Below are 13,599 nucleotides of genomic sequence, written 5' to 3' on the forward strand. Positions count from 1 at the left end.
GTCAGACAGTCTAACAAATGCACTTTCATGGCTGCAGTCTATAAATACAGACATCAATAAATCATTGAGATGTGTGTGGGAGACACGAGCTGTCTCTTCACGTGTGCATGTCTCAGTGGTGCAGCAGGTACAGTTGGCTGGGGGCCGAGATTCCTGCAACACTGAGTCACATGGGCTGATCATTATCTCGCGCAAACACACACAGAGCAGGGATCAGTGTATTGTATATGATTGCACAAGCCCTTCCCCCTCCCTCAGTTCTCCCTCCCTCTCTCACACGCCATACACACCCACACATTAGCACACACTCAGTCAGCGGCAGAGAGGGTGTCAGTGCAGAGCTCGATCGTTCGGGAAATAAGAGGTAGGAGGTCACAGAGAGAGGAGTGTATCCCTTTTCAAACTGCTGAAATTTTCATGCCTCATTCTATTATTCAGCCAGCACTAGTGCTCCTGTTCATCAGAGCTGGGTCCTGGTGTGTGCGCAAGACGTTTTTGTGCTTATCACAGGGACCCTCGGACCATAATGGATATCTATTCTAGGATGCCATCAGCGTGTGAGAGTGCTGTGAGGACGGCGGCTCTGACTCCTCTCTATCTTTTCTCCTGCAGGTTGAATGAAGGCTATGACTGTTGTTTCTCTCACACAGTTGTTGAAGCCATGCACCCGTATGTTGTTCTGTTTGTCTCATTCCTGGAATGTTTTCACACTTTAATCTTTCCTCTTCACAGATGAGAAGGAGGACACGGTGTTAGGGAGTTTGCCGCTGCTCAGTTTCCGAGTTGGAGGAGTGGAGCCCTCGGATAACATCACCCGCAAGTTTGCCTTTAAGGTCAGGAACATCCCGGTGGAGGGAGAGTGGGTGCTGGGAGCTGTGTGTAATTGCATTTCATGCAGGGGATGCAGCGGGTACTGGAGAACAGAAAAGAGTGCTCATGGGAAACAAATGGGTTCAGTGTTCCAGCTGTACCGAGCCACAGAACCATCGCTCGGAGACTCCTCCTCATTGCAGAAGCAGGGTTAGCTGATGTTTGAACTTGTTCCTTGGTTGCATCACTGTGGCTTAGTGAAGGGTGTTGGCTAGCTCTGGTTGACTGATATAAACTGACTAACTTCATGGTGTTAGTTATGACCGCCATGGGAACTGGAGCCTCAGTCTAATCAGAGCAGGATGGATTGATGGCAACAACCTTAAATTAGGACTTCCACCAGAATGGGTTTAATGTTATGAACGTATTATTTTTGATCAGGTATTGTTTTAGGGTTATGTTGTTAATGTCTCCTGAACTACACAAGAATCCTACAGAAACTACAGAACCATCAGCAAACCCAGTATCTGGATGTTAGAGAAAGTGAGGTGTTGGCTTTCTCTGCCAGAGGCTGACGGGAGCTGCTGGAGTAAACCAAGCAGGGTGCTTGGAGTACAGTTTTTATCTTGACATGGCTCGAAAAGATCTTACACAGACATTAATTTAGTAGCGTCACATGATGTCCGAGGTGGACACCATTATGTTGATAATGTGCATCAAGATTCAGTAACATCCTTAAGAAAGCCGTATGCTCGTAGTGCATAGTGTAAGGACGCTGTGGGACTTCTCTGCAGCGAGGTTTATGTACCAGTAAGAAAGCATGTTTTGGTGGGAGGTAATGATAATCACAGACCAGTACATGGATTGCTGCTGACAAACAGATCAAGATCGTGCTTCCTCAGATCCTCATGAATCACATCAGCAGCGCTGCAGTGGCCCAGCGCTGAGCTGTTTGTCAGAGCTGAATAAAGATGAGATGATGTGATGTAGGTTAGCTGAGTGTGAATCTGCTGAGTAAAGCTTTATAGAAGTTGGAAAGTTCGCCTGGTTTCCCCTCAGCATCAGCGTGAAGCACACACACACTGACAGCTCTCTCTTATCTCTCTTGACTGTTTATCATTATGACTTTTCTTTACTTTACAGAACATTCAGTTCTTCTCTTGTTCTCGTTCTGTGCAAAGTCCAGTGCATGTACTGGTGCATGTACCAAGTGTGTGTGTGTCACACACACACACACACACACACACACACACACACACACACACACACACACACACACACACACACACACACACACCTGCAGTGGAGACAGACTGAGCAAATATACTCAGTGTGGCTTTGACATCTTGCCAGGGTTAGGGTGCTGCTTGTTAGCTAACTGATTGTGCACTGTCCTGCCTTGAACCTGGTAGCTAATATTAACAAACTACAGTGTGTAATAGGAACATTAATAATATTAACAGTGATCATTTGTGCACACCAATCCATCCTGTCACAGAGGTTGTTCTACACGGACAGTTAAAGCTTTTGAACTAAAATTTTAAAACCATAAGTCCATTTTTCATCCATTTCCCGAAACTCTTCACATAAATGACTTCATTTTTCATTGCCTACACCATGTTGTCATTGAGAAAGCACTAACACTCATTATTGTTCACTCAAGTCAGCATAGCTTGAGCTCAGTTAGTACACAGCTACACAGGTGGAAACACAGTCATAACTGATCACACACCAATCAGAAGTTAGAGGAGATGGGACTGGTGGAAGATGAGGAGGGGGAGGAGGAGGAGGTAGAGGTAGGAGGCATAGGTGGAGAAGGACGAGAATTCCTGACCCGTCTCAGACCAAAGACAAGACACTGGGATGGAATAATTTGTAGTACTGAACAGCACACTAAAAAATAAAAAAGGTTATTTCTTTTTGTTGTGTTAATCATGTGAAAAGGTTTTTGAGGGGGAGAACCACAAGTAACATTACTTATAACCTGTTTTTGTAGTATTGTTTTGAATTTATTTCACTAGTGTGTCAGACTGTAGTGTGTGTTTTTGAGGGCTTGTGTGTTATGCCTGAGGGCAAAGTTTGGTTTTTCAGCAAGATTGAATGGTTTTGAGTGGAGAGCTTCATTTTGACCTGAAAATTGGAAGTTTGGGGAACTGGGTGAGAACTTGTGGATTTGTGTTTTGAGAAAAAGAGGAATAATTTCAAGAAATGTGTTTGAGAAAAACTGTAATGCATCTGAAAGACTAGAGCTAGAAATATATTGGAGAGAAATAAAAATAGAGACATAAAATCTCATAAAGGAGGGTAAATATAAACCACCATGACAAAGCCTTTGAATCAAAGTTAGCGTGAGAATGGCAGTTGCATCCTGGGCTGGGTAGTATATTTTTGAGCTTCCATTCTTCATGCTGAGCTAAGCTATCTCCAGCTCTGTACTGAATGCTGACCTGAGATTATTTCCCAAAATGTCAGATTACTTCAGCATATTTCAAGAATCGCCTGAAAGTGATGTTCATGATGTTCAGAACAGAACAGTACACGCTGTAAACACGTCTTTAGATGAACTATCTTTGACACAATGCTGTTTCCAACTTGCTTTGACACATTTACTGTTCAGGAAATCTCCTGAGGAACGATGTGCCGCTGGTCATGTCACTCATATCACAACATTCGGTGCTTCTGGTCCATGCTGGACACTGGGTGCACCGCCGGGCTGCCACACTGTGGGGACCTGCTTGAATGTATCTTGTTTTATTTTCTATTCCAGTGAGTCGTGGCATTATGTTTATGATTTTCTTCTTTAGCTGCTCTTATGGCCTGAGGCTGTTGATTGGTGAACTCTCCTGCTGCTGCAAGCGTTCTCCCTCTGATTGGGTCAGTCCAGCTCAATTTGGATCTGGGCTGATTATCCTCAGGTCCCTTTTGGACTGGGTCTTTTTTGTTAGAAACTAGATTTTTGGATGTGTTTAATAGATATACTGTGTTTTACCAGTATTTATTTGGAGGTCTCTAAAGTACATGATATCTGTGTTTGTGCTGGGGCACTACCTTACTACCCCACCAGAGCACTGAGCTCCCAGAATCCTAGGTTACTTGTGTTTGTAGATAAAGACACACACTCCTGTCTAGTGTGGTGCTGAGGTGGAGCAGTTGAACAGTTTCAGGAGAACCTGACATGGTCAGCTCACATCTCCACGCTGGTGAAGAAAACTCAGATACGACTGTATTTCTTGAGGAAGCTTAAGAAGGCTAAACTCCCACGCCAACTTCTTGTCAGCTTTTACAGAGAAGCAATAGAAAGCATCCTGACTGGAAACTGGGATGTGCAAGGCCCAAGACCGGAGGGCTCTGCAGCGGGTGATTAAACCTGCTCAGAAGATCATTGGTACCCATCTTCCGAGCATCAGTGATATCGGTGAGGTGAGGTGCCTACAGAGCCCAAATGATACTAAAGGACAGTACCCACCCAGCCACAGCCTGTTCACCCTGCTGCCTACTGGGAAGAGATATACAAGTTTCTGCTGCAGAGCAGCTTTTTCCCCCAAGCTGTCAGACTCTTAAACTCTAATTCATCCTCAGCACTGCTCCATTGATAATAGTTTATTTCTGTTCTGTTTTTATAATTGCTTCTACATTAATGTATATTGTCTGCTACATAGCAGAAGGGAGTTTTAAACTCAATTTCACTAACCTGTTATATTGGGACAAAATAAATCTACCTAAACATAAGGTCTTTATATACCACTGAAAATGGACTTATGGATATTATGTTGCATTTCAGTCAATAGATCCCCCTAGAATGTGAGCTTGCACATATGTAATTGGCCACTGCAGTGCCAGGCCAAATGCTCTGCTGCTATTTCAGAATCAGAATCAGAATCAGAAGGAGCTTTATTGCCAAGTAGTGTTTTACGCATACGAGGAATTTGCTGTGGTGATAAGGTGCTACACGTAGACAAACATACAGCGGACATAAATAAATGTAGAAATATATAAATATGGAATAGAAGAACAACGTTGCAGATATATACATGTGCATTATTCTGGGATTCCTGTCTGACCATTTACAGACTACTACGAAGGCAGTAACACTCTGAGGTGTATGTGGCTTAATCCCCCACACCATAAAGCTGCTCTGAAGATGCTGAAGATGAGGCTGCTATCAGGGAGCGAAGGGAACAACACAGCATTGCATTGTGGGGGTTGTTTGGGTGACTGCATGCAGAACATTCCTCAGGTGTGTGCCTTAGAGTGTATCCTGCAAATACAAGTTACATAAAGACAGAGCAGCTGTGTATTCTGGCCAGCTGAAGCAGACGGCGTGTTTTTCTCATTGGACAAGCTCCCTCAGGGCGCTGTAGAGGTGGAGCTCAGGCTGGTCCTGTCCTAGCATGCCTCCTTCAAAGCTGTCTGGCAATTCCTGTCCGACCACTTCTGTTTGGGACTTGTGTCGGTTGAAAATGAGCCACCGCGACAAAGCTGGCAGTGAGGACTCAGTATTAACTGATACATTTCTGTCTACCTGTGCACTAATGAAGTGGAATGTAACTGAACAGATTATAACAGATTATTTGTTTTAATCACCATGGAACACCAGAATATTTGAGTTCTAGCTGCAAGGTGTCCTGGTCACTGAAGATTTGGGATCATGCCAACATCTGTAAAAAGAGAAGAGTCGGCTTTATAAATCAGCTGTAGTGTGCCCCCTCAGACATGAAGCACAGGAAACTCATCAAGGCCCCTTGATACTTGTGTGTTAAAGTACATCTATTGTGACTCCTCTGCAGACATAGGAGGCGCAGCAGACCGAAGGCTACACATGATTTAAGCATTGGTCCCTCAGATGGGACGGCTCGTGTATATGTTTGTCTGTATGTGTGTTACCTGATTCATGGACTAGCGGTGTGTCTAAGGGGTTTTCCTTTTCTTCAGCTCGATGCATAATCTGTGTTAGGAATAAACTGGATGCAAAGTCACGTCATACAGAAATAAACTGAATGAACAAATGAAACTTGTGCTTGTGGGACTGATAGAATGATCGATGTCTGTGAAACCTGTTTGTAGCTGTTCAGATTTCATTTTTCAGTTTGAGACTGCGTTAACAAGTGAGATTAAAACTCATTTAATTTATAATAACACTAAGCCTGCCGGTGATGAAGGTCACATGGTGTTTCCAGTGACGAAAATGCTGTCTGGAGCCATGCCTTTTTCTATGAGAGGAGAGGGGAAATATTTTATTAATAATCCTGTCTAAATGGAGCTAAGGTGATGTCTTGTGGTTCCACATGTCTCAGTAGATCCAGACCCAGGTTCTTGCCTGAATTGGAATAGTTCTGAATTTGAATACTGATACCTAATGCTCTTCGTGTTGAAATGATTTCACTGAACCTGTATCCTTTAACCAAGCCCAAGAGCCTCCTGCCACACATGCTAACGTGATGATGTTCTGCAGGTAATGTTTACCATGTTTATCATCTTAATTTAGCATGTTAGCTGGCTTATATTTTCTAATTAGCACTAAGGCTAATAGAAATATAAAGGCTCATGGGAATATCATCAGTTCTGCAGGTCACATTAACACGATGCCCTGCTGAAAAGTTCAAGGATCACCAAAGTTATTACAGTTTATCCAACTGTCCAGGAGTTGAGAATTTCAGTGTAGACCAAAGTGGTGGCATGACTAAGAACCAAAGAATCCTGCATAACAACTTCATAATAGATAAAACTGTGTCCTCTCAGAGAGAAACAGTCAGATCTTTTCTCTTTCATCCAACTCAGTCTGGCCTAGTCTGCGGCTCTGACAGCAATCTAGACTACATTATAATCTTATTTTGCAAAATAGAAAATCTTGTTTAAATCCTAAATCTTATCCAGCTAACTGAACTGTGTTGTTTTCATGCAGCAGCCCAATCAGAGCTGTCGAAACCTGTCCTACCTGCAGCCGTCCTGCCTGGCTCTGCAGAGGCGTGGCCAGAGCCAGGAGGGAGAGACCTGGCCAAGTCGAGCTGTTATTGTGTCTCAATATCTGTTCTAAATGTTACCATTACAAATGTTCCACTACAAGTACACTACAGAAAAGTGACACTCGTGTGTGTGTGTGTGTGAAGAGCCAAGCAGCTCACACTGAAAAACACCTCGTTCTCGTTACCCACAGGGAATCGACTTTGTGTGTGTGGCTCGGCAGCCAGAGTCATAGGGTTACACCTGTGTGTGTGCAGCCTCACCCTTCCTGGCAGCAGACGGTTCAACAGAAGTGTCGGGTGGCTGTGAAAAGATGAGGGTTCATTCCTTTGGGGCTTGTGTGCTGCTTTCTCTCTGGTCTTGTGTTCACGTCGCTGACGACGCTCATCAGAGTCCATTGCTAACTGATCCTCGCCCAGATGTAGGGTGGGCAAGTCCGGGGTGCAGAATAGCAATGCACTGAACCAGGCTAAAAGACCCCATTAGGTGTCCCAGGAGGGCCTATTGGTTAGTCTTTCTAGTGGTGAGGCTGAACGTCCCCCCCCCCCCCCCCCCCCCCCCCCCCCCCCCCCCCCCCCCCCCCCCCCCCCCCCGCCCATATCCACCTATCCCGTCTCTGGTATGAGAGGCAGGAGGCTGACTGCCAGCCTATCACAGGGCAGCACACATGTACAGCATCTGCATATGTTTAGATTGGGGAAGCAAACGTGCAGACTCAGCGCATTTTACATCTCAGCTAGCGTTGCTGTCCTGACGAGCCTAACCGGTTATCTGAGACCTGTTCCCTGACAGGGTCCTAAGACAGAAACACTCTCACAGGTCTGTCAGGTGTGTTTGCACAGTTGCGCGAATCAGTCGGCTCTGGCCGTATTATTATCTTTACAGCACTTCAGGTACACAAGAGGGGGGGATGTAGACACAGCTCACACAGATCTATGAATGAAGCTGTACACCTTATTGTGTATGGCAGGTCATGATTTAATGGACCCACAGCCTTGCTTGGCCCTGTACACACGACATATAAAACCATCAAAAGTAAAGATCACCATGAAGTATCTGGAGCATATTCATGTTCTTGGAGGAGAAACCCTTTCCATCCATTTCCCTTACCCTGACACTCCATGATTGTTCTACTGGCCCCGCCCTCAGGACAAACTGATACCCATCACCTAAGGCTTGAAGAATAGCTGAAATGAGTAAACTGCACATTTTAGTGGTTGCACAATTGCATGTAAAGTCAATAGCTGGAGATTAAGTTAAGGGAGGGCCGTTAAATGATTAACAACCCCTACTGACCAAAAGCAGAATTTAAATGTGTTTATACACATGGATAAGTCCTGGATAAGGAAATGTATGTGTGTGCGTGTGTGTGTGTGTGTGTGTGTGTGTGGAAGGCTGGATGACAGGGACTGAGAGGGGTATATTCCCTGATGACCTGAGGGCATGTTTGACTAGTCAGGTACACCATGTTTGCACACACACACTCATTTCCTTCATCCAGACACTTATGGACAGGTACAGTGTAGTTAACTTACCTGACAGGCACACACACACACACACACACACAGAAAAGCTCTGCATTTAAACACATCCATGACACATGCAGCAGAATCACGCACCATCTTTCTCTCCATCTACATGTCTATCTGATCATCTTTCTTTGACTTGTTTTTGAGTTTCCCTCCCTCCCTCGTTCCCTCCCTCCTTTTCATTCTGTATTTGTGTGTCTGTTCACTTTTTTTTTACTTTCTATTTTTACTTTAAGATATCCTAAGATGTGCCTTTATTGACAGGGGACTGGCAGACTGGCACAGCAGCATATGGGAGTAAAACATAGTAAATTAAACTGGATAAAATATATAAAATATATATTTTCCTTCCATCTGCTCCCCTTTCAATCACCCCTTTAGTTCATCTTTCAAACCATGCTTCCCTCATCCCTTGCTCTGTTTCTCTCTCCCTCTTTCTCATTGTATTTCTGCTTCCTTCTCAGTGGCCTTTCTTTCCTTTGTTTTTGTTCCAAAGAATATTAAATGATAAGAAATGATCACAGTTTTATTTTCCTAAAGAAATAATGTTTTTGTGTGTCCCCTTTCCTTTCTCCTTTATTCATCCTTCCCTCTCTGACTACATAAAGAATGAACAAAGGAAGGACAACGAAGGAGACACACACAAACAGCCCCACCTCTGTAGCTAGGTTACTACTGCCTCTTACCACACAGCCATTTCAGCCAACCGCATCGCCTTGCATCACTGCTGGAGGCGGAGCCTCACATTGCTCCACAGTGGAAGGAAGTGACTTCTGTTTATCAGTGACATCATTTCCTCTGGATGTCTTGTAACAGTACTGCTCCTCCTACACACACACACGCGTGCTCTCTTCAGTCACTAGCGGCCAAGGACGACCATACAGCCAGTCTGTCAACTCGCTGACTGCATGGTTCACCACTGCCACACCAAAACATGACAGCCTTCACGTTTATTTTCGTTACTGTCTAGTTTTGATAGAAATGAAAATCTGATTAAAATGCAGGGTGTTAAGAGAGGAGAGAAGTGGTGACACCAGAGTCACCCTTCACATGAGATTAAAACCAGATTAGACCAAACTGAATTAGATCTCATTTGCAGAAAGCAGTAAGAATTAGGTGTTTGTTCTGCTGAACAATACATGAAGACAGTACGTTCTACAGCAGGAGAGGACTGACCACATAAAGGGTTTTAGTCTCATTATTTTCTGCAAAAACTGAACACCCTGTGGGTTTTACATACTGTATACGTCCTGGTTAGGGATGAAACAGTATGAAAATTTCATATCACGATTATAGTGACCAAAATTATAATGGTTATCAGTATTACCGCGGCATTGTAAAAATGTGCCGAAAAAGATTAAAATGTAATGATACACACACTGAAACCAAGTTTTATATTGAAAATTAGAATTAAAATTGCCATTTTGTTTGCATAAACATTAAAATAACAGCCAATACCTTTTGTAAACATTTGAAAACCATCTAGGTGTGCATTATCAAGATTTTATATTTTATATTATATAGGTAATGCAGTGACCCCATGCAGTCAGACCCCTTGGGACAATACAACATGGGACTCCATGTCCTTGTTTTGCGTAATTTTTTGCAACGGATTCAAGCAGTGAGGATAATTTTGTTGTAGTCTTTCTGTAGAAAATTTTGGGTCCATCCAATTCTGAGATTGCGTCGAGAGCAAGGAGAGTTCCACCTCCTTATCAGGGAGCTGCGGGATTATCCCGATCGATTCAAAGTGTACTTCAGGATGTCAGACATATTAAAAAGAAGACCACCAATTTCCGCAAACCAATTGATCCTGAGTAGAGGCTGGCAGGATGTCTTTGGTTATACACACACACACACACACACACACACTAACCTGTGCAATTGGAAAGCGCGCACCAGGCACTGAAACCAGCATACAATAAGTTACAGCATACAACACCATTATTTTGTGTGCTATAATAATATTTGTATAATTTTAGATATCTGAGCACTAGGGACTAGGTTGGGCATCAGCACTGTAGGGATGATTGTGAAGGAGACCTGTAACCAAATCTGGCTGCAGCTCCAGCACACCTACATGCCAATTCCAACAGAGAACACCTGGAAACACACAGCAAGGAGGTTCAATGAAAGGTGGAACTTCCCTAATTGTATTGGTGCTCTCGATGGAAAGCATGTCAAGATTGAGGCCCCTGCAAACACAGGTTCCCTCTTTTTTAATTATAAAGGCACCTTTTCCATTGTCCTCCTGGCATTAGTGCATGCCGATTACCATTTCCTGGGCATCAATGTGGGCAGCTATGGTGGGAACCGTGACAGAGGCATTTTCGCAGATTCTGCGCTCCACCGTGGGATCCTGAATGTTCCACCCCCAAGGTCAACCACATTATCGTGGCAGACGAGGGCTTTGCCATGAAATCATATCTGCTCTGACCCTACAGCTGAAAGCACCTTGAAGAGGACAAGTGCATCTTCAACCTCCGCCTGTCAAGAGCACATCGCATCTCAGAAAATTCCTTTGGCATTCTGACCCAAAGATTCAGGGTTTACAAATATCAGTGGAGGTGAACCCTGACCTGGCAGACAGCATCGTCAAGGCAACCTGCATCTTGTGCAACTACCTGCGCCATGAAGTAGTGGGACAAGCCGGCCAGGATGACAGCTTTGACTGAGGATGCTGGTAAGGCATGTCTAGTTTCAGTTTCAGAGGCCGAAGGGTAAGTGGGCATCTGAAGAGGCTCTCCACATTAGAGACACATTGAGAAAATATTTTGTCTCACCTGCTGGCGGGATACCATGGCTGTACGACGTGTGCGCTGTGGACGATTGTAGACACAAAGTCAGTCACACTGTAGACTTCAGTCATGTGTAATGGCTGAGCTGCCTCATTGTTTAGTTCGCCCATGCAGAGCTTACACCTTCTTGACACACTTGACTCGTTTCTTGTTTATTTTTCCATTCAAAAGAACTTTCTGCCCAGAAGATTAGAAACTGAATTCATGTACAGAAAAAAAATTATAAATAGTTGTTCTGCATATCAAAAATTAACAACAACAATAGGTTAAATTAGAATTTTACATTAATAACCTCTTAAGCTCTATTTACATTGGAATAATACATTGGTAATAATAATTACATTGAAACTGATTATCTTAAATGGTTGTGAAAAGATTATAACTATTAACATTTTAACAAGTAGCCTACAACAACTATAAATCACAGAACGGTAGGTTGGATCTTGGGAAAACTGCTGACAACAAACCCCTTCAAAGGCAACATCATAGGTCAATTACTGCATTTTTATTTTTAAAAAGGACAGTTTCTCTGGGGCGAGTCTCCTCATGGAGGGAGCCAAGCTGGAGAGAAAGGTTGACACCTCATCTGTTTGCAGGTCTGCCTCTGCTGTCGCTCTGCCTCTCTCTCCTTCTCTTTCATTTCATCCCTTGCTTCTCTCCACTGCAAGTACTCACTCTCTGCCTGCGTCTTTCTACGTTTGGCACTGCGGCTACCTGTAGGAGTTGCGCTGCCTTCGCCCTCTGAGTCCACCACTACACTGTCGCTCTCCTTCTCTGCCTGCGTCCTCTCATTTTCCCCTATTCCATTCTCCTCCTCCTCATCATCATCCACTTGGATATTACCATCTGACCTGTTGAAAGTAGCTATCTGATTAATGAAACGATAAATCGCACTCTGCATACGTTAGCTTTCTGTGGTGCATTTCTGGACAGGCTAACATTACCTCCTCCTTGCCAAGAAATTTTGCAAGGACACTGTGTCCATATGGATCCACTTCTTTTTCTTGCTGGCCCCCTGTCCACGTCTGTCCTGTCCCTCTTTCCTGTAGTGGACATATGTTTCCCACAGGTTGCGGCACATTTTCTTCACTGCTTCAACTAACATCATACAAAAAAAAGGAAAACCATTATTACATACAAGCAGTCATTTAGGCGACCCCGGTCCACGCATTTTATTAAAAGTCAAAGCATGCTAGCAACTGAATAAAACCCTGTTTGAGACTAGCACTATTCACTACGAATGGATGAATGACGTTAGTAACATGCTATTGTTTAGCTAACTTGTGCACAATACTATATGATCTTTCGTAGGCTACACCCTTTATTTTAAGCCAGTACCTACCATCCTCTTTTCCAAGATGTTCCGCAATCACCTGCCACAATCGGTCTTTGTATTCCGTGTCTTTATATTTTGCACTTTTATTTTAAAGTGCTTTGTGCTGCAAGACGAAGTGGATCAGCTTGTCAGACCCAGACCCCATTCTGGATTTTAACTTTCGCTTGTACAGTGGCTCTGAAGTTTCAAAACACCTCTCATGCGGAAAAAATGCAGAAAATCTAATCCAATCCGAATTCTTTTATTACGGACGAAAGTTTCGGAGGCAGTGTGTTAACGTGATTGACACAACGTGAGATTGTTTTTATTTTTTAATGTCCGAAAATTTCGGACTCAGTGTGCAAGGATGTTTTGAAGACAGTTATAGTAACTGCAATGAGCAACTACTGATATAAATACAGAGGAGTCTGCAGCGTTTCTCCTGTTCTGACACAACTAATTTGATACTGGACTTAAAATGAACAAGATACGCTGGTTGGTTGACTTACAGTGCCTTGCGAAAGTATTCGGCCCCCTTGAACTTTTCGACCTTTTGCCACATTTCAGGCTTCAAACATAAAGATATAAAACTGTAATTTTTTGTGAAGAATCAACAACAAGTCGGACACAATTATGAAGTGGAACGAAATTTATTGGATATTTCAAACTTTTTTAACAAATAAAAAACTGAAAAATTGGGCGTGCAAAATTATTCAGCCCCCTTAAGTTAATACTTTGTAGCGCCACCTTTTGCTGCGATTACAGCTGTAAGTCGCTTGGGGTGTGTTTTGCACATCGAGAGACTGAAATTTTTGCCCATTCCTCCTTGCAAAACAGCTCGAGCTCAGTGAGGTTGGATGGAGAGCGTTTGTGAACAGCAGTTTTCAGTTCTTTCCACAGATTCTCGATTGGATTCAGGTCTGGACTTTGACTTGGCCATTCTAACACCTGGATATGTTTATTTGTGAACCATTCCAGTGTAGATTTTGCTTTATGTTTTGGATCATTGTCTTGTTGGAAGACAAATCTCTGTCCCAGTCTCAGGTCTTTTGCAGACTCCATCAGGTTTTCTTCCAGAATGGTCCTGTATTTGGCTCCATCCATCTTCCCATCAATTTTAACCATCTTCCCTGTCCCTGCTGAAGAAAAGCAGGCCCAAACCATGATGCTGCCACCACCATGTTTG

General features: G+C 43.6%; 1 protein-coding gene across 1 annotated transcript in view; it reads left to right on the forward strand.

The window, feature by feature from the left end:
* The window catches only part of plekha6 (pleckstrin homology domain containing, family A member 6), a 117,729-nt gene that overhangs the window by 46,050 nt on the left and 58,080 nt on the right, over positions 1-13,599 (forward strand). The window contains exon 6 of the mRNA XM_046075724.1: positions 733-833. Coding sequence (XP_045931680.1) covers positions 733-833 — 101 coding nt within the window. The remainder of the gene's footprint in view (positions 1-732; positions 834-13,599) is intronic.

Source organism: Micropterus dolomieu, linkage group LG18 (assembly GCF_021292245.1).
Source record: "Micropterus dolomieu isolate WLL.071019.BEF.003 ecotype Adirondacks linkage group LG18, ASM2129224v1, whole genome shotgun sequence".
Classification (NCBI taxonomy): Eukaryota; Metazoa; Chordata; class Actinopteri; order Centrarchiformes; family Centrarchidae; genus Micropterus; species Micropterus dolomieu.